The sequence below is a fragment of the Girardinichthys multiradiatus genome, chromosome 20 (assembly GCF_021462225.1).
Source record: "Girardinichthys multiradiatus isolate DD_20200921_A chromosome 20, DD_fGirMul_XY1, whole genome shotgun sequence".
Classification (NCBI taxonomy): domain Eukaryota; kingdom Metazoa; phylum Chordata; class Actinopteri; order Cyprinodontiformes; family Goodeidae; genus Girardinichthys; species Girardinichthys multiradiatus.
This window is the reverse complement of record NC_061812.1, coordinates 13,888,786-13,910,530: the sequence shown is the minus strand read 5'-3', so window position 1 is coordinate 13,910,530 and position 21,745 is coordinate 13,888,786. Positions and strand designations below refer to the sequence as shown.

The following is a 21,745-nucleotide window of genomic DNA, read 5'->3' as shown; positions in this document are numbered from 1 at the left end:
ACATGCTGCACCTGAAGGACAGTCAGGAGGGACATTTCCTAAAATAATTTGCCTGCTTTGATTATGTGAAGTGTTGAAATTCCTCACTTGTTTTCTTTTTTGTTTTTCTTCAGTATACTTGTCAGAATCCGGCAAAAGTTGCTTATAGTTTTTACTAAGGCCAATTAATCACCATGAACATTGCTTTTTTTGTGTAAATCTGTTACGGTATTATACGATTATAAAAGCATTACAAAAATATTTGGAAGAAAATTCAGAAATGCTCCTTGCAGAATCTGCATAATTAAAATATTCTGTTAATGCATTCAATCAGCTTACATTTAGATAAGATCTGTGTTGCAACAGGGCAATATTACATGACATTTATTCGGAGAGCTTTTATCACTACCACATACACTAAATAGACACATAAGACCTAATCAACAAGGATTTATTGATTTCACAAAGTTAAGGATATTATAGAAGAGTTGTGCACTTGCTTTATGTTAAAGGTTTTCTTTATCACATATAAAAAATTTCATTAAATGAATTTAATTAAAATTTCATTAAGTTAGAAATTGATTCTTGCTGATTTCAATGTTCATGCTTGACAAAAACATTATAAATCTAACATATTGATACAACTATTTTTTAATTAAGTGCTCCATTGATATTCTACATTTGTTAAACATAATTTGTATTTCTAACATCATCTAAACCTTAATGAAAATCTCTTGTGTAACTTTTTACATTAGTTTTGTTGAGTTCGATTGTTTAGTTACTTAGTGTTACTAGATCCACAAATTAAATTTGATGTAACTGATTGCCTGGTCATTCAGATTAAATTACTTATACTAACATTAATTTATTTTATGGACATAGTTTAATATTGCAATACAAAAAAAGGGCAGCAATCCATTTTACAGAATATATTTTTTTGGTGGTAATGCACCAGTCTCTGATCAGCAAACCAAAGTCTGAAAAATCAGATTTTTACTGTTATTCATTTAAATTAAAATATTTGTTTTCTACTTTTTTTCGTAAAAATCTGACTAAAGTAAGGGAAATGTCCTTTTATGTACAAATAAGGATAGTCCTGGTTTTTATTTCACTACAAACTTTTTTTAGGGACCTGCAGCACATTTGTTTTTAACACATTGCCTGATTTCTATGTGTTATAGTTCTTTGGGAAAAAAAAGTAAAATCACCCTAAATCACAATCAGCAGACCTCCAAGAATACCAGAAATCGGTTTCAGCCAGCCAGATTGGTCCATAACTTTACCAAAGATGTGACAAACTGGTTTATTCTATGTATACTTAGAACAGGTCCTTCTTGAAAATAAGACCTCCTGACCCAGTGATATTTACCTGTATAAATAAAGGTGAAATAAAAGAAAAATAATAATCATTCCCTTATTGTATGTGTATGTATTATGAACATGTGTAAGGTTTTAATTAAAAAAGTGATTTAGGAATAAGTCTTAACTGACACGGATATATTCTTCACTTTTAGGTATGATTACAAAGAGTAGAAGAATGATTAAGTTCAGCTGAGAGCAAGGAAATAACTCTGTAACATAAAATCCACCTGAGGCTGGCCACGAGAAACTATAGGTACACTAAATTAATGAAGAGTAGTTGGGCTTTGGATGTGTGTCATCCCCGGGAGACAACATAGCCTTACAGCCTTACAGTATTTGCGTCAAGCTGTGTAAGTGTATAACTCATATTGTAACAAATGTTGCAGTGACATCTGGTTGTAGACTAGATGTGTTTTATCTCATGCGTATTTGAATATGTTTCAGACTAATGTTTTTTAGGCAGTAATCAGATAATCAACCAAATCTTTTCCACAATAAAACTTTGAGCAAACATGAAGAAGCAAGGTAGATGCCAGTTTTATGACTTTTATTTTGATGAATCCAGAATGTTCTCGTATGTCCACAGATAACGCTCCCCTTCTTAACCCATGATCTACAAAAGCAAATACAAAATGATCAGTTTCAATGTTCAAAGACAAAACCATTTATATCAGTGTAATTCTTGAGTTATCAAATACTGACGCTGTTCATCCAGCTGATGTATGCAGAAGCACGGGTAAAGACGGTGGGTTTTTGGTAAGTGTTGCAGCCGAGAGAAGATACAAAGCTGGTCACTCCGTGGACCACCCACTGGCCGTTAACATTGCAATTCAGGGGGCCACCAGAATCACCCTGAATGAATAAAATCATAAACAAACTCAGTCATTAACACTAGCTGTGACTGACTTTATTTTGGTTACTTTCATTCACTCTTACATCCTTGGAAAAGTATTCATGCTCCTTGAACTTTTTCACATTTTGTTTCATTACAAACACTAAAATATATGATAGGCCAACACCAATCAGCACATCTACTTGCGGAAAGCTATGTGGTGAAAAACCAACACTACACATTGGGCAACTTTTGTTTCAGCCGGGACATGGGAGCCAGTCATTGTAGATGGGGAGATAGAGTGAGTTAAAAACAGGTTAATGCAGAAAGAAAACCTTATAGAGGCAGTAAAAGACTCGAGACTCCACAGTATGGAGTTTCACCTTCCCACAGGACAACGACATTAAACACCCAGCCAGAACTCCAATATCATTCATGTGTTAGAGTGGTCTAGTCAAAGTTCTTATTTAAATCCAACTGAAAATATGTTTTAAAACTTGAAAATTCATAGAGGCTCTCCATCCAGTTTGACTACACCTGAGTTATTTGGGGAAGAAAAAGAAGCAAAATATTTGGTTTCTAGATGTCCAAACTTAGAAGAAACCTACCCTAAAAGCCATTGTGATTAAAATGAAAGTTGGTTCTTCAAAGTAAAGATTGAAAGGTGCTTTAGTGTTTAGATTTTTTATTGTGAAAAGTTTTGAAAACCATTTATAATTTTCCCTCCACTTCGCAATCATACACTACTTTTTTTTTGTTCTGCCCCATAGCATCACAATAATATATATTCAAGTTTGTGATTGAAGGTGAGAAAAAAGTTAATTAATACTGGGTTAATACTTGTGCAGAGCACTGTACATAATTATCAACCATAAATCTAATTATCCACATTGTGTGGAAAAGAGGGAGATCAACCAACTTCTCACCTGACATCCAGAGTCGCTGCCACCTCCAGCACAGACCATGGTGTTCTTCACAGTGCTGCCCCACCATCCGCTGCTGGAGCAGGTTCGGTAGTCAACAACAGGCAGGTAGGCTTGCTTCAGCTGAGCAGACAGACTACCAGCGGCTGGGAAAAACAACAAAACATATTAGAGCCTGTTTGTAAGTCCTAAATGTATCATGGTAATGTGAAATTCTGTTAGGCTCACTCTGAGTGCGTCCCCATCCAGTGATGTAGCAGGGGTGGTTGTGGGACAGAACCTGGCCAGAGGGAGGCAGCACGCCCAGTTGGACATAGTTGTTGAGGACAGCATCAGTGGACAGACGCAGCAGAGCAATATCGTAACTACAATAAGCAGGAAGCAAAATGAACTTTGTTAAGATCCTTGATAGGTGTGTTTTTTTAAAGCTTAGACTAGGATATCGCTTTCAGCTCTATGTCCACTTAAAAATAACACCAAAACTATAAAGAAAAACGTAAGAAACATTTTTTTCTCTTAAAAGCAATCAAACCATCAGAATAAATTGCTACTCTATCCTAAACCCATCAAAGCTATGCTGTTTTTCTTCAGGAATCATTCATCTTTTAATAAAAGTTAGGAAAAATAAACTTTTTTTTTCAGAGAGATAATGCTGTTAGTTATTTAATTGTTTAATCCTATACTTTCCTTGTTAGCTGCACTTCCCTAGAAGTTATAGTAATAGCTGAAGAGAAAACAATCTCAAGTTATATTTGTTTACATTGAAGTTAATCTAATTACTTGAAATAATAGATCTAGTCAAAGCAAGTCATACACATCTAATAAATAAATAAAGAGCAACTACTGATATCACCTCCACAAATAAATAACTAAATATAAAAATCACACACATTTTTCATGCTTTAAAACTTAAATGCAATGTAATTTTTGTAACATGTTGCAGATGATGTATAGGTCTGTGATGTTTTCTCCTTACGCCTTATGAAATGAGTGAACCTGTGTTCTTACTAACCCTCCAGCGACGTTATTGGAGTTCCAGTTAGGGTGGACGTAGACCTGGCTGACGCTCATGTACTGCTCTCTTCCCTCATTGTTGTTGATGTCATGATCTCCAAGAATAACACGCCAAGTCATGGATCTTTCGCCATGAAGAAGAGAAACTTTTTTTTCAGGTATTTTTCAGGTTATCTTTAGTTAAATATCTAATAAGTTTGAGTATAATGAAACAATGATGTGCAGGTCTTTGAGAACCTCTACAACTTTTCTGTGATGCATAAGACTCCTACCTGTCCACACAGTGAGCAGCAGTCATGACCCATCCTCTCCTGATCAGGGTTCCTCCACAGGTGTGGTAGAAGTAGCTTCCAGATTTGTACTGAAGGGAGATCTGAAAAAATGCCAACAGAGAGCTTTAGAAATACCAGTAAACAAACATGATTCATGAACTGCATTTGTTTTAGAAAAAGATTTAAGGGGAAAGGTAGAGCGGATGTGATCTGCTTAAAAACTGATGCACAGTTATAGATTTAAGTTTAATATCAACTAATAGGTATCACATCAGTTGCCTGGTTATAGCTTTAATTGAAGGAAGAAAAAAAATGTCAGGTTCTGCATAAGGACAAAAGAATATTACATATGTCTATGAAAACTTTGTTGTAGTTTAAAATAACTTGCTTTTAGATATTCATATCTTGTATTGTAGTGTTTTTGATTAGGTTTGCATGCTTGCAACACATGAGATATAAGGTCAAAAAAGATTTGAAGTATACCTGCCAGGGCCAGGAGTTGGGTCTGGCCACCTCTCCACCCACAACTCTTCCCTCACCAAGCTCATCCTCCAGGTACCTGGGCTGGGGCACAGCCAGCACTGAGCAAAACAGAGATCCAGGAAAAAGGACAAGTGAAATATCACATTTAAGTGCATTTGGGGCTTCTGTGCAGAATCTCCAAAAAGGAATAAGGAGGAACTTACCCAGGGCTGCAAGAGAAGTCAACAAAAGAAACCTGAGCATGTCTGTAGTTTCCTCAAACTTTCTGTCCTGGCAACCTCAGTCCACTCCTCTTTTATACACTCAGGGTGGGTAAACCCGACAGTGTTTTATTACGTGTCCAACATCAACCCACGTCCACCTGTGCAGATCCCACAGTTATTGTCAGGGCAGGAAGGGCAGGCTCCATTTATTTCAAAGAATCGTTGGCACTGGAAAGGATTTCCTTTACTATTTTCACTTAAAATGCACTTGACCTACACAACATATGTTGAGAGCAAGATTGCTGTTCATTACTACCTTATGAATTGTTTTGCCACTTTCTAAGTCATTCATGCACACATTCACTGGGGCATTTACTGCTAACAAATCACTCAGATTAAAATTCACCTCTAGATTTGAATTATTGTGCAGTGTCAGTGTGAGCAAAGCTGTTCTCTGAGTTTCATATAAAACAGAGAGAGATTTGATTTCAAACATCAAACAGTAGATTAAATGATTGACAAAGGAATTAGACTGACTAGTTGCACTGACAATTTTACTAGGTTGGGAGTGGGTTAAATGAATGCCATGCAGCAGAGATAATATAAATAACAGTTTGTAATGGAAACCTCTTTTAATCACCTTAGAATTTCATGTTGTTCAATGTTGTCTCAGTACCACATTGGTGTAGAAGGTGAACATATAGATAAGATAGGCTCAAGTTAGGGTGTGGATATTTTCTTTCAAGTTGTCTAAATTGTTGCTTAATGTAAACTTAGCACATAAAGTCAGGGAGATTTGTGTTTGGTTAACTATTTTTGTTATAACAATGCCTCTTGGGAGCAACTCCTAGGCCGTAGGAGAACTTGCTCATTTCCCTTTAAATGGTGTCACATTAGTAAAAAAAAAAAATGCATTTGTAGGTTGAGCAGCAGAATTGAGCAGGCTGTGCCCATAAAAAACTTGCAAAATCCCCTCTGGTGATGACAAACTGCTTATTTTACTATTGACTCTTGCTTGGTGTTGTTTAATAAATGTTTGAAGCTTGAAGAAACAAGACATGCTAGTGAAATACCAATTAATTTATTTAAGACAAGCTGGTCAAAATTTGTTGCAAGTCAGTCAATGTGGTTGTGGCAGTCCATCTGGGATGAACAGCTCGCCTGAGGGAGATCTCACAACTGTTCACTGGGTAGAGGTTAGGACTGCAGATAGGCCAGTCCTTCCTCTTCACTCCAAAATTCTGGAGGAAGTCTCTGATCAACATTGACATCTTTGAGGCTAGAATTCAGTCCCTTAGAAAGGAGATAAGGAATTGCCCCTGGTTGTATAATCTCATCTCAATATCTCTGTGTTTTGAGATTGTTTTTCCAGTGAGGAAGATGCCACCTCACATCATTGCACTCTCTCCTCCAAAACCTTATCACAGGTTTATTTAACAGGAAAGAAACAATTTTTCTAAAACTATAATTTTTATTGTCAAGGATATTGTTACAAAAAATCTAACTATAGATTATCATCACTGAAGTTTACAGTAAAAACCAAGAGGATAATCTGTTTAAGCATTTGATTAGTATTAATGAGGCCCAGCAAATTTAGGAATTGGTATGGACAAAACCGCTCAGGCTTCAGCTGTTACTTTAAGATGTGCAATTTGATTTTAAAATACAGTTAAGATCCCTGGGTTTGTCTGAGGATTGAGGGGCATAACATTAAACAAAATTTCCTGAAATGAAGAGCCAAGAACAAAAAAAAAAATCCATCAAGTTAAATGTTTCTGATTTTAAAAAACATATCAATAATAAATCAAAGCAAAACCTGAAAGGTAATATCTGGGTAGTTCAAAACTCAAGAACCCAGATAAAACTTTCCCAAAAAACTAATCAAAACAAATATCCACCAATTTCTTAAAGGAGTTAAGCAGTTCATCATTTGGCACACAGAAACTCACATTATCAGTAACAGGATTTCATATACACAAAAATGCAAAAATGCTACTGAGAGCTCCTGAAGGCCCATCACCATAAAGAAAGTTTATTTGTCAGTTTTTTGTGTTGCTTGTCTGTCCTTGTAACAGCACTAGACAAGGCAAAGTAAGTTTATTTGTATAGCACATTTCAGCAACAAGATAATTCAAAGTGCTTTAAATGATGGCAAAAAACATTTGAAAAAAAAGTACATTGCAGCAGCATGATAAAGGAAAGTAAAGGAAGAAAAGAAAAGTTAGACTACAGACTGAAATTATTGACCTCAACCTTTTTATTAAATCTTAAGACTAAACAAACCTCTGCATGACAATTTAAATCTTTAACCCATTCATCGATGCAGTTATTGCTTTTTGTTCCATATTTTTTCACCCTAAAATCAAGCGTTTTGCCCTGGGGGGGAAGGTAATTCTTTAGAACTGTTTTGACCTACTTTGCGTCACTTAGAGCATATTACCAGAGAGTAGATATCATGTACCTAAATGTTATCTCCATATGTGATTCATACACTCCTTTCTCACAGGTAGGTGAAAATTTGCAACTGTGAAATCACAACTGAATCAAGGATTCACTTGATTTGACAGCAGGGTTTGTATAATGCAATCAACATTGAAAAACTTTAACCTATGCATATAATGTTTAATAGAAACTTTGTTTTAATTGATCAAGCGTAACAATAAGATGAATGCAATAAGCATCTTTAGTTTGTGGAGCAGAAAACAAAAATGCACTAAATGAATAATAATGTAAGCATAGCTTGGAGCATATAGCATCTATTTATATTTTGATTAGTTTGACTTTCCCTACATGCCTTCTTTAAGCTAACTGAATTAGTTTTACATAAAACTCAATTTACAGGTCCTTCTCAAAATATTAGCATATTGTGATAAGGTTCATTATTTTCCATAATGTCATGATGAAAATTTAACATTCGTATATTTTAGATTCATTGCACACTAACTGAAATATTTCAGGTCTTTTATTGTCTTAATACGGATGATTTTGGCATACAGCTCATGAAAACCCAAAATTCCTATCTCACAAAATTAGCATATCATTAAAAGGGTCTCTAAACGAGCTATGAACCTAATCATCTGAATCAACGAGTTAACTCTAAACACCTGCAAAAGATTCCTGAGGCCTTTAAAACTCCCAGCCTGGTTCATCACTCAAAACCCCAATCATGGGTAAGACTGCTGACCTGACTGCTGTCCAGAAGGCCACTATTGACACCCTCAAGCAAGAGGGTAAGACACAGAAAGAAATTTCTGAACGAATAGGCTGTTCCCAGAGTGCTGTATCAAGGCACCTCAGTGGGAAGTCTGTGGGAAGGAAAAAGTGTGGCAGAAAACGCTGCACAACGAGAAGAGGTGACCGGACCTTGAGGAAGATTGTGGAGAAGGGCCGATTCCAGACCTTGGGGGACCTGCGGAAGCAGTGGACTGAGTCTGGAGTAGAAACATCCAGAGCCACCGTGCACAGGCGTGTGCAGGAAATGGGCTACAGGTGCCGCATTCCCCAGGTCAAGCCACTTTTGAACCAGAAACAGCGGCAGAAGCGCCTGACCTGGGCTACAGAGAAGCAGCACTGGACTGTTGCTCAGTGGTCCAAAGTACTTTTTTCGGATGAAAGCAAATTCTGCATGTCATTCGGAAATCAAGGTGCCAGAGTCTGGAGGAAGACTGGGGAGAAGGAAATGCCAAAATGCCAGAAGTCCAGTGTCAAGTACCCACAGTCAGTGATGGTCTGGGGTGCCGTGTCAGCTGCTGGTGTTGGTCCACTGTGTTTTATCAAGAGCAGGGTCAATGCAGCTAGCTATCAGGAGATTTTGGAGCACTTCATGCTTCCATCTGCTGAAAAGCTTTATGGAGATGAAGATTTCATTTTTCAGCACGACCTGGCACCTGCTCACAGTGCCAAAACCACTGGTAAATGGTTTACTGACCATGATATCACTGTGCTCAATTGGCCTGCCAACTCTCCTGACCTGAACCCCATAGAGAATCTGTGGGATATTGTGAAGAGAACGTTGAGAGACTCAAGACCCGACACTCTGGATGAGCTAAAGGCCGCTATCGAAGCATCCTGGGCCTCCATAAGACCTCAGCAGTGCCACAGGCTGATTGCCTCCATGCCACGCCGCATTGAAGCAGTCATTTCTGCCAAAGGATTCCCGACCAAGTATTGAGTGCATAACTGTACATGATTATTTGAAGGTTGACGTTTTTTGTATTAAAAACACTTTTCTTTTATTGGTCGGATGAAATATGCTAATTTTGTGAGATAGGAATTTTGGGTTTTCATGAGCTGTATGCCACAATCATCCGTATTAAGACAATAAAAGACCTGAAATATTTCAGTTAGTGTGCAATGAATCTAAAATATATGAATGTTAAATTTTCATCATTACATTATGGAAAATAATTAACTTTATCACAATATGCTAATATTTTGAGAAGGACCTGTAGGAGAAAGTGCAAGCCAAAAACACAATGAACAAATTCTAACAAGAATAAAAGTTTCACATGTGATAACTGATTATCTCCAGCCAGTGTGCTTTTTCAGCCTCTTTTTAACACAGCTCCAAAATGTGTTTAGTTCCCATAATATGAGGACACGTTTACATCATATATTTACATTGTCTTATCTTAGTGTTTTCCATGTTCTACTTTTTTATTTCTTCCTTTCCAAAAAGGGAACATAACACTTTTCTTTAATGGACTTTAAAGCCAAAAAGTACTACATTTCATAAAAAAATAAATAAAATGCAGTAGGCTAATAATAGCAAAGAAAAAGACAACCATAACACAAAAAGCAACATAATGCAATATTACATTTATATAGTTGTCAGACTGATGTTTTTTTTTAGCCAAAAGTGTCACCCCCTTATCCTGCACTGAAGAGTATACGGCTGGGTCACCAGGGATTTTAAAGAATTTACCTAAATTCTTGACTTTATTTTGAGGCTGTATCTTTGGTTCTATTATAATGTAAGATTTAAAACAACAAGAACTTGAAAACAACCCACTACAGCTATTTGGAATAGGTTTTTGTTGTTTTTTTCCTAAGTTTTGAGAAAAGACATAAATTGCACATGCAATTTTTGCAAACATTGATATTATGTTTTCAGCTTTTTGGTGACACTGAAGGGAAAACAAAAATACACTACTGTTTTTACTGAATAGCAATGGGCAAATGTTACTTTTCTCTTTCTGTAAGACTATTTTGTACAAGTAATTGGCACAAGTAGCCACGCTGATACATGCAAACATCAGAAGAACGTGACAAAGATGGTGGGTTTCCCATGCTAAATGGAGGGTGGGAATCCCATGCACAGACAAGTAGTTGTAATCTTTCACCAGATAGGTGACACACTATGTTCCTTTTCAATAATCATAAAAGAGTTGTACATGTCACACTGTACAAGCTTGATATTGGGAAATATTGTTAGTAACTTGTGTCAAACTGTGCAGTTTAAGATGTAATAAGATGCTGGTCTGTACAATTTCTTGCTGCAGTAGAGTAATACCTGAAACATTAGACATATGTATCTGCCCAATACGGACTAGGAAACAAGGGCTTATGTTGATTATATTTATTATTAGATTTAGAATCTAACAAGATGAAGGGAAAAATGAAGGTAAAGGAAATAGCTGTCATGATTTGAAGGTGTTTGGGTCTTTGTTTGGGTTCAAGTTATTCTTATTTTCAGTTTATGCTTTGGATCTTGTTTCTGTTTATTATTTTCCTAGCTGTGCTCTGGTTTCTGGTGTTCTACTTCATGTTCTGTACGTTATGTTTTCTTGATTAGTTTGTATTCTTGAATTTCTGTTTTGCTCCAGTCATGTTTTGTTCTCTCCTGTCTGTTTACAATAAGCCTCATTCGGTCCACCTGTACCACGATAATCAGTTTTGTTTTTCCACCTGTAACAATGCTCAATTTATACACCTTTGTTCTGTTTATTCCTCACGGAAACATTTTGGATCATTCACTCTCTGTTCATTCCATGTCCTTTGCCCATGCCAAGCCTGTCTTGTATGTCTGTCCATGCCTGTTTTTTGCCACCACCTTCTGAAGTAAGTTTTATTAATTAAATCAGTTTACTTACCACCGATGCTTCCTGCTCGTCTGCATTCTGGGATCCTCCGCTACACCACTCTTGACAATAGCTATAAAAGCGCACAGGACTAGGAAAAAAGACAATAAGGTGATGGTAATAAACCAAGCTTTCCAGAAACCACTGGATGTTTAAGTGTTGATAAAAGGGTTTCCAGATGTCATGACGAAAAATAGGCAACCTAAATTTCAAGAAAAGTAAGACCACAAAATCGAGGCACGTCACGTTGCCCGGTACAGCGAACCAGAAACGCGAGGCCATCCCCCAGTGGGTCCACCACCTGCAGGGGGAACGATGAGGTACCGGTGCACAAAGGACTGGGCAGCGGATGAAAGAGGGGACCTTGCGGCCCGATCTCCATATGCTTAGGCTGGCTCTAGGGTCCTGGGAGGAGTTCGGTGAGGCTATGGAGAAGGACTACCGGTTGGCCTCGAAGAGATTCTGGAAAACCGTCCGGCGTCTCAGGAGGGGGAAGCAGTGCTTCGCCAACACTGTTGACACCGTGGGTGGGGAGCTGCTGATCTCGACTGGGGACATTATCGGGCGGTGGAAGGACTACTTCGAGGATCTCCTCAATCCTGCTGTCACGCATTCCCTGGTGGAAGCAGAGGCTGGAGACTCAGGGTTGGACTCTTTCATCACCAGGCTGAAGTCACCAAGGTGGTTAAAAAGCTCCATGGTGGCAGGGCTTCGGGGGTGGATGAGATCCGCCCTGAGTACCTCAAGTCTCTGGATGTTGTGGGGCTGTAATGGTTGACACGCCTCTTCAACATTGCGTGGCGGTCGGGGACAGTGCCTCTGGACTGGCAGACTGGGGTGGTGGTCCCCCTTTATGAGATGGTTGTCCGGAGGGTGTGTTCCAACTACAGGGGGATCACACTCCTCAGCCTCCCTGGGGCCGATAGTCAAACCTTGGCTTCAGGAGGAGCAGTGTGGTTTTCGTCCTGGTCATGGAACACTGGACCAGCTCTACACCCTCTGCAGGGTACTTGAGGGTTCATGGGAGTTTGCCCAACCGGTCCACATGTGTTTTGTAGACCTGGAGAAGGCATTCGACTGTATCCCTCGTGGTGTCCTGTGGGGGGTGCTCCAGGCGTATGTAGTCGGGGGCCCTTTATTAGGGGCCATCCAGTCTCTGTACCAGCGGAACAGGAGTTTAGTCCACATTGTCAGCACTAAGTCAGACCTGTTCCCGGTGCATGTTGGACTCCAGCAGGGCTGCCCTTTGTCACTGGTCCTGTTCATTATTTTTAAGGATAGGACTTCTAGGCACAGCCAAGGGCCGGAGGGGGCCTGGTTTGGGGACCAGTGGATTCCGTCTCTTCTTTTTGCATATGATGTGGTCCTGCTGGTCCCCTCTAGCCAAGACCTACAGCATGCGCTGGGGCGGTTCCCAGCCAAGTGTGAAGCGGCTGGGATGAAGATCAGCTCCTCCAAGTCCGAGGCCATGGTTCTCGACTGGGAAAGTGTGGTTTGTCCTATTCAGGTTGGAGGTGAGTTCCTGCCTCAAGTGGAGGAGTTCAAATATCTTGGGGTCTTGTTCACGAGTGAAGGGAGAATGGAGTGGGAGATTGACAGATGGATCAGTGCAGCTGCCGCAGAAATGGGGACGTTGTGCCGATCTGTTATGGCGAAGAGAGAGCTGAGCCAAAAAGCAAAGCTCTCGATTTACCGGTCGGTCTACGTTCCTACCCTCACTTATGGCCATGAACTTTGGGTCATGACCGAAAGAATGAGATCCTGGATACAAGCGGCTGAAATGAGCTTACCTCCGTAGGGTGGCCAGGCAACACCCTTAGAGATAGGATGAGGAGCTCGGCCATCCGGGAGGAGCTCGGAGTAGAGCCGCTGCTCCTCCACATCGAGAGGAACCGGTTGGGGTGGCTCGGGCATCTATACCGGATGCCTCCTGGACACCTTCCTTGGGAGGTGTTCCAGGCACACCCCAGTGGGAGGAGGCCCAGGGGACGGCCCAGGACACGTTGGAAGGACTATGTCTCTCGGCTGGCCAGGGAACGCCATGGGATTCCCCTGGACAGGCTGGAGGAGGTGTCTGGGGAGAGGTGTCCTGGATGAAGCGGAAGGCCATGAATATGAGTAAGACATTTTATTTATTAATCTACATTTGAAGTTCAAGGATTTTCTTATTTACCCATGAATATTTTCTTTAATTGTAATATTTTACTGTTATGAACCTATGTATCTCATGTTTCATTCTTCGGTGTTTCCTGATGCAATGATAAGGCTTCCTCCTTTGTAGATTTGTTTATGTTATTTGATTTAAAAACATCGATACCAATTTCATGAAGCAAAACACGAAAATGTATCTTTCATAATGATTCTGTGCAAATAACAGAAGTTTCTAAACTATCCTATGCAAAAAGGACACTCCACAGTAAATTTATTTAGATACATAATTTTGGTAAAACCAGATCAGTTGGATGATTATTTGATGGTTGTACATGGCTTCACCTTTGCATGCTGCAATCCCTAAGAAATTATTGACTGAATAAATAAATAACCATAAAAATCATGTCAGATTTTTTAAATTCTAATTTCAGTGATTTAATTGCTCAACAGAATTACCAGTTTCAATTTATAATAGGATAATTTTAATGGAGAGACAAAATATCAATACAAAATATAGAAGAAAACTAATTTTTTGATAGCAGAAAACCTGCATGACGTTATTCAACTTTTAAGAGACCGTTTTTTTGGTCAATGCTGATCAAAAACAGGTAAATATTTTCTATATAAGTCTCTGCTTTACTGTTTACCCTGCCAATGCTAGAAGGTTCAAGAAGGTGTGTCGTACTACTCTATCTGCCAAAACGTCTTGCTGCACTGAGGCTCCAGCACTGCCAATACTGTACCACAAAGGCAATTCACATAAAAACATATCCAAACTGCCTATTGATGAATATTCTCAGATCCATACTCAAAGCTGAAACAATGTTTTCTGGGTGGAGGTTACCAATCTATGGAACCAGTCCTACCAGTTAGTCACTTAGACCGTTTTAAACCCTTGCCTAAAACACAATGGTTTTCCTATGCTTCAAGCTGAGCAGGCTATTAAGACTTTTGTTTTATAATTTATTTAATCTCATTTGATTTTCCGATGTTCAGTTGGATTTTTTTTGTTTCTATATAACAAACTTTTTTCACTTTATTCTTTGCAAATAGCTTTTAAATGTGCTTTATGAATAAACTTTGGTTAACTGACTAATTGACTGATTGATAACATTTAAAAAGGATTACCTCTTGTTACAATTGTGCCTGTGTTCTAAGTTTCGGAGTGCAACATATTAGATGTCTCAGCAGTAGATTTTTAATAATTCATGCCAAATTCTGTTCAGTTCTTTATTGTTCCACAAGGGGAATTTTGTTGCACAGCAGCAGTCAAACACAGACATCATGGCATAATTCACACATGTCGACTCAATGTCCACGCTTAATAGCAATCAAACATATTGACAAGGTTTCTTTAAAAAAAAACAATAAAATTGTTAAACATTCTAAAATTTGTCAAGCTTGGTCAAAGTTAATTAGGAACTTTATTGCATACTTGCACCAATTGCACCTGTGATGGAAAATGTTTCAAAGTGCCTTTTGTTCTTATTGAGGTGAGACACTGGCTGGCCTGACATAAGGCCCTTCACTTCCCGTCCTGCTTCCTCTTGCTGGACCCCCACTGTAGAATACATGATAAAGGGAACATATTAATACAGAGGAGTCGAGACGTCTAGGTGAGAATTAATTTAATTATCACCTCTGCTCTTCCTAGTAGGTGTCCTTTGTCGGCAGAACAGTTTGGCTGAGCTCAGCAACACATTGCTGATGCTGGAAACTGTCTCCATTTTAAGGTTAAATTAATAAAGCTGATTGAGTGATGATCATCGATCTCTTTCTTTGGTAAAAGGAATTTTTCCATAACACTTCTTACAGTTGACAACCTGTACCTCCGACCGGAGGGAAGAAGAACAAATTCTTCTGAAAGGTGGTGGTTTCTGCTGGCTGAGATGATTTTGGCCGTTTTCACAATCTGTCTGTTCCAGATATCAGCCAGGGGGCGCTAATGAATGCTGATTATTTTGCTGGCAGTTTTTACAAGAACAGACTGTTCTGATTTCAAGGACCGGTTGCCATAACAACCAATACAACCAAATGTTAAAATGGATTCAATAAAATGATGATTTTATTCTATAGAATAAAATCATCAGTGTTTTATCAATGTTAGAAAGGTTTAACATGAGAGAGAGTGTCGTGGGTGGGGACTCTTAATTTGCGACTTTCCCTACTTTATTTAATCTATCCTGTACCCTTGACCTTAGTGGACATGCAAACGCTGCAAAGGTTGAAACGATGTTTAAGGTTTAAACTCAATCTTCAATCAGTTATACTGGCATAGCAGGAAATTTCACTCCTTCCAGGTCAAATCATCTTGTCACTGATGACACTCTCCCACCAGCCCCTGCCGGAGCAGGCCTGGTAGTCCACCACTGGAGCAGTTTTGTCTGGTTATTTTTTTCATACTGTATTAGCTGTGTGAAGAGGTAAAAAATCTAAATGATAAAAGTAACTGTACTGAAATATACTGTTATAGATGAACAACAGCAGTATATTGCACCAAGCCCATGAGGAATAATACGTTGTAATGAGTAGTTGCAATTTAAAAGAATCCATAGTTTGCCATCACTGTGGCACATTACAAAATATACATTAAAACCAATTCTAGCACAAAATATTTATTTGAACAAGAGGATGTTGTGTTTTTTCAAATACCTCCATTAAATATAGATTATTTTTACATTTAACATTTTAAAGTGAGACAGTCTCCCTCTACTCTCATGTGTAAGTCATGTATAACCCTGTGACAGAGTGGATGGGATGGAAGCATTTTTAGAGCTATTTGGCTTTTGTAAATGTGTGACTAATTTTTTTTTATGCCATGGGGGGATCATTTCATGTTGGCCATCAGCTTAGAATAGCAGAAGACAGATACAGACCGATAGTCCTCCTCTGCTCTTATAATATTTGGAAATAGTATGTGACAACATCTTGCTACATAATTTCAGTTAAATAAAATTTTAAATCTTTATCTTAAAATCTATCATAGTGAAATAAGTTGTGGTCTCTAACCACACCACACATATATTACAATACCTTAACAAGGTATTGTAATATATTTTGTGAAACGAACCAGATCTTGCTACCTCTCCGTCTGTGTTACACTCACTAAACAAGGCTGTAACTATATGTTTGATGCAGGAGAGGATAGTTTGGAAGGCAGTAAATGTTTGTTTATGACAAGAATGATAAATTAGTTTAATCAAATTTATTTTTGAGGCCACTTGAGTAGTGTGAGCAGATGGAAACATGATAATTATCTCCCTATTATATTGCTGCAGCACCAGTTATGTGATAAAAAATTGTGACTTAAAATATATTATATATAACATATTTTGAAATAAAAACGTTTTTGTCAACACATTGATTGAAAAGCAGAGTGGGTTCGAAACTTCTTCTTTAATTTAAAGAGAGTCCACTTACATGCAGGCGAGGTGCTGGATGACAGGATAATCCTGATTACAAGGCAATTTCAAACTAGAACTTAACAGGATCCGGAGCAAGAACAAAATCCAAAGAGACATAACGACACCGCGTGTAACAAAGGACGAAGGCAAACTTAAATACAGACAAAGGTGGACATGAAACAATAGGGCAGGTAATCAGAGGAACAGGGAACAGGTGAGACAAGGAGTCAGGGAAGCAGAGAGAGCAGGTGAACCAGATAGGGACAAATGAGGACATGGAGGAGCTAGACGAAGAACAAAACTGTAAACACACCCAGGGACCAGAACACGGGGGGAACAGATCTATAAATAATAATAATAATACAAACACAGTCAACAGAAGAGAACCTAGGAAACAGAACCCAGAAACGAGGACTTAAGGACTAACCAAACAATAACAGAAAAAACACCTGACTAAACGTAACTAATTACAGAATCAAAACCACATCCAATAAACTGAACTTAACCTAAAAAATAAGACACCAGAACTGGAACTCAAAGACTAATCATACTGGACAGCAACCACCTAACTAAAACGTAAACCAATACAGAACCAAGAGACACACTGTGACAATTACTCCCTGAACCTTTTAAAATTTTGTTCATTTGAGCAACAAACTTTCAAGTATTTTGTTAGGATTTTATGTGATAGACCAACACAAAGTACTAAAAGAATACATGGTTTTCAAATTTCATAAAAAAAAAAACCTAAAAAAGTAACTTCACACATGTTCATTCCCTTTTAATTTGATACCCCTAAAGAAAATCAAGTGCATTCACTTGCCTTCAGAAATTAGTAAACAGTCCATATGCATGTATTTTAATCTCAGTGCGAGTCAAACTGTAAATGTCTGGATCTGGAGGACATAGCAACACATTAGGACACCAGGGAAAAATTTGTGGAGAAGCTTACAACAGGGTTAGATTATAACCCTTCTAATCTTTGAAGATTTTACAGAGCACTGTTAAGTCCATTATCCGAAAATGGATGGACATTCATAGCGGAAACTGTGTGGAGAAGTTGGGTGACTTCCGCGTCCTGCGAGTCCACATCAAAGAGGTCCTGACCTGGAGCACAAATACCTCTGAGCTGCTGAAAAAGGCCAGTAGAGGCTATAGTTCCTGAGGGTGCGTGGGGAAAATAACATAACACGTAGACTGCTGGTGTCCTTTTATCTGTGCTCTATTGAGAGCATAAAGACCTACTGCATCTGTGTGTGGTACATCAGCTGAAAGTGGTTCAGAGGGCCATTAATGTGGCCCAAAAGATCATTGGCTGCCCTCTATCCACACTTGAAGAACTTTACAGTTCCCGCTGTCTCCAAAAAGCTCATATCATGAAGGACAATTCTCGCCTGGCTCAAGGTCTGTTGTCAGGGAAGTTGGGGTCAATGAAAAATGGAGAAAAATGCCTAGAAATGACTGTCTGAAGTTCAGGAGTTTCTCTCTGATGACACTGTAACAGTGTGTTTTTTAGAACTCTGGTAGCAGCATTTCAGATGAACTGCAGCTGCCTGGTTGATTTTCTTACAGACACCAGTAACATGTTTGTTTGAAGTCTATTAGTTTACACATGGATGAGAAATGGTCCAGCTGTTAGTGTGTGATGGGAGTGTTATATTTTTTCTGGCTTGAACCAGTTGTCTGACATTAGCCTGTCCTTTTGATATCAGTGAATTGTTCTGAAAAACGGGTGTGAGGTGGTGTGAACATATGACTTCTTGAGGTATGCTCAAAAATATCTGAACAAAATAAACAAGTTTTGTCTTCCAGTCTCAATTTGTGCTTTTCTGCACATATGTAACTGAGAAAACATATTAAAAATTGTTTAAATCAAAGACGATTCTTGAGATGAGTTAATTTTCTCGAGAGAACGAAGTTTGTGTGGCAACAAGGAGTGTATTGGAGAGACTGTAAGGTGCTAGTTTAGGTTTAATCACCAAGTTCATACTAGGGTGCTGGCCAGAGCACTTCTTAAGTCCAATCAGAGTACGGGTCAGAAAAGGTGCTGGAGACTGATCCAATAATTTCCTCTTCTCTTTATTTCCAGGAAACATATGAGGAGGGAATATTTGTGTGTGTGTGGTTTCCTATAAAATAACAAACACAACTTAGGTTATAATAACATATCCATAAATTAGCTTAACCAATTACTGTCAACAGCATGGTATAAACAGCATAAAACAAAAAAGGTTGGTAATTAAAGATTACAATATTCCTCCTCCTCATTACACTAGTAAACAGAGCAATAAACTATACAGACAGATATCTCAAATGTGTCAAGTCACTGTCAATGTTAACGTTGCACTTCTTGTAGCAGAAACGGCATGGCGCTCTTATTGTGAAATGCCATGCAAGCTACTTCCGGTTAGCGTTAACAGTAGCTTTGAGCAACGGCCGATAAAACGTTAGCTTAAACTAATTACGCCTCATATTTGTGCAGGGATAACAGTCTGGGAACTGTACTGAAACCAGACAATGAACATAAAAGTGTTAGTCAGCATGAACATGATGTATTTACACCCAAACTGCAGCCGCCGATGTGCCCGTGGCTAATCAGCAGGCACAGGTACCGAGCCGTCACAGTTGTCATTTAGGGTAAGGAAACTCCGGACCTTCATTTGCAGCAGTTAACAAAGAATATGTAATTCAACCCTTAATTATACCCACTTGTCATTCACGCACACGTTGTGCTAACTAGTATTCAGGTCTCCCACAACTGTAGCCTCACATTAGATTTCTTACACAAAGTTAAACGGTGACGTCACTAACAATACGACCAATCCCCTGAGCAAGCTCACCTTGATAGAATAGCTCCTATTCTGATTACCAGTTAATTAGAAGTACTATAACTGGTGACTTTGGGCCTTTTCTACTAGGAGATACCCAAAAGATACAGGACAGGGGTCCTTGAGGAGCATGGTAAGGAACCACTGCTTTAGAGAAGTGATTCCCAACAGGGGGTACGCATACCCCTAGTAGTACATGAGCACGAGGAAACGTGTAATATTTTTTTGCAAGATGAGGGTAAATATCATCATCAGTTAGTATAGATAATTCTTGGATGTGTGATACTTTATTAGGACCCAGGTCTAAAATACACTAAGCTTTAATCAACCAAAAGAGCAAAAAACACACAATAATCCAAGAAGGCGCCCCGCCCCACCAACAAGGTAGTAATAGTACGTTTTCACAGTTAATGTCCTTCACTTTATTAGATCACTTCATGAGTGATTTCTGTCCCTGCGTCATCGCTACTCTACTTTCTATGGCCAAACTTGACAAAAGCTGGACGAAAACACACTCCTCAGATTCTCTGTCACAGACTCTGATGCTGACAGGCTGAGTTACGTATGCTCGCACGCAGGTGAACATGTGCTCCTGACAGCGGACAGAGAGTGCACAGAAAAACATACCTCTAAAACCTAGAAAGCAGGCAAGCATATCTGCAGTTTTTAAAAGCGACGAATTTCCTTGAAATGGCAGCACTTCCTCTCCTGCTAGCAGCACCAGGGCAGACTGTCAGGTACAAGTACACAAACATAGTACACAAAAGTGTTTCATCACCTGCCCCTGACATGCAGCTAAAGTCCAGTCACCAGAGAATAAAAGCGCCTGACCTGGTTTGGCTGTCGGAGGTGAAATAATCCCCCTGGTTCTAAGACTGAGCTTAGTAATTAAATACATACATGATGCATAGGTAGATAAACAAAGAAAGACAATAGATAAAGATTGAAAGACAGAAAGAGACAGAAACAGATAAAAGATGTGATAAAGAGAGACAGAAAAATGGATAAATAAGAAATGGAGAGACAATTAGAAAATATTTTGAAAAGATATAGAAATTATACATAAATTCAGCATGTAGAAGATGAACAAAGAACATTTTACATTTTGTTTCCCTTAGAATTGTTGGCTTAAACAGGCTACAGGGCTGCTTAAGAGTACAGTCATATGAGCATAAGAAGGTTGAGTAATGAAAAATCTGCCATTACTTTGGTTCTAAATATTGCTGTTCCCTTTAATATTCCTCAAAGTAAGCATAATGAAATGCATATGTATTGCTATACATAAATATACACCTACACTAACCAGGGTTATAATCCACAAGCCAGTGAGCCATTAAATTTGTGTCACTGTTATGACATATTTAATCTGTTGAGTGGGCTGTACCAACACGGAGAGGCAAGACAACAAGTAATGCCTCCCCTCACCCTCGCCCGAATACGCCGCCTTAATTCTGTCGCCTTCTCTTCAGCTTCACAGTACATCATTCCAGCCACTGTAGCTAGTATAACTTGTTGCTTTTTAAGAATTTTCCATATTTCGGTTGTAAACTGAGCTAAACTGTTAGGTTACGTTTCCAAGCCAACAAACATCCACAAACATGTTGCCATCATGTGAGGGGTGTACAATCTGTTCCAACTGCCATAGGCCACTCCCATACTTGTCAGCATGCACTTTCTGCTGTACTTCCTGTTGGGACCCACAGCCATGGATTTCAACATTAAACTCTGGTATGGACTCTTCTGGAACTTTCAAAATAAATTGCATTTAATTGACTTCCAGCAACTGAGGAAAGGGGGGCAGCAGCAGACTTCCCATGATGCCACTGTCTGAATAAGAGCAACCCCTCTCCAACAAGCAGACCTCTTTCCACACGGCCTTCGAGTGGGACCGGTCAGGAGAGGCCCAGCACGCTAATGTCTTTTGCTGGCAAAAAGACATAAACTCTTCAAACTGGATCCAAGAGTGTCATAAGATCACGCGATCATATGCACAAGTTAAGTATGAGTGGAGCACTGTTTGTGTACCTGGTGATTTTATTCATAAAGAGGGGAAATTAAGGTATAAGCATTGCTTACTTTCTCTCCGAGGCCTGCCAAAACTGTGTCGCAGAGAAATCCCCAGTAGAGAAGCTGTTTCTACAAGCCGAGTCTGAAAAAAAGGACAACGACCCGCACCGCCGTGTTTACGGTAATGCACAGCTGGTTGACGGACAG

The 21,745-nt window shown here is 39.0% G+C and overlaps 1 protein-coding gene and 1 long non-coding RNA gene across 2 annotated transcripts; both read right to left on the bottom strand.

Moving 5' to 3' along the window:
• Nucleotides 1-1,873: 1,873 nt before the first annotated feature.
• On the bottom strand, nucleotides 1,874-5,226 carry LOC124856859 (elastase-1-like). The gene is made up of 8 exons (XM_047347782.1): nucleotides 5,069-5,226; nucleotides 4,866-4,963; nucleotides 4,383-4,483; nucleotides 4,109-4,234; nucleotides 3,325-3,461; nucleotides 3,100-3,242; nucleotides 2,044-2,193; nucleotides 1,874-1,954 (listed from the first exon to the last, which is right to left on the bottom strand). The coding sequence occupies exons 1-8, from the start codon at nucleotides 5,106-5,108 to the stop codon at nucleotides 1,943-1,945; spliced, it is 807 nt and encodes a 268-aa protein (XP_047203738.1). The 5' UTR covers nucleotides 5,109-5,226; the 3' UTR covers nucleotides 1,874-1,942.
• A 9,289-nt stretch (nucleotides 5,227-14,515) lies between these two features.
• LOC124857219 lies at nucleotides 14,516-20,262 on the bottom strand. The gene is made up of 3 exons (XR_007035543.1): nucleotides 20,159-20,262; nucleotides 16,720-18,832; nucleotides 14,516-14,860 (listed from the first exon to the last, which is right to left on the bottom strand). It is a non-coding gene; the product is annotated as an uncharacterized LOC124857219 (long non-coding RNA).
• Nucleotides 20,263-21,745: the final 1,483 nt, after the last annotated feature.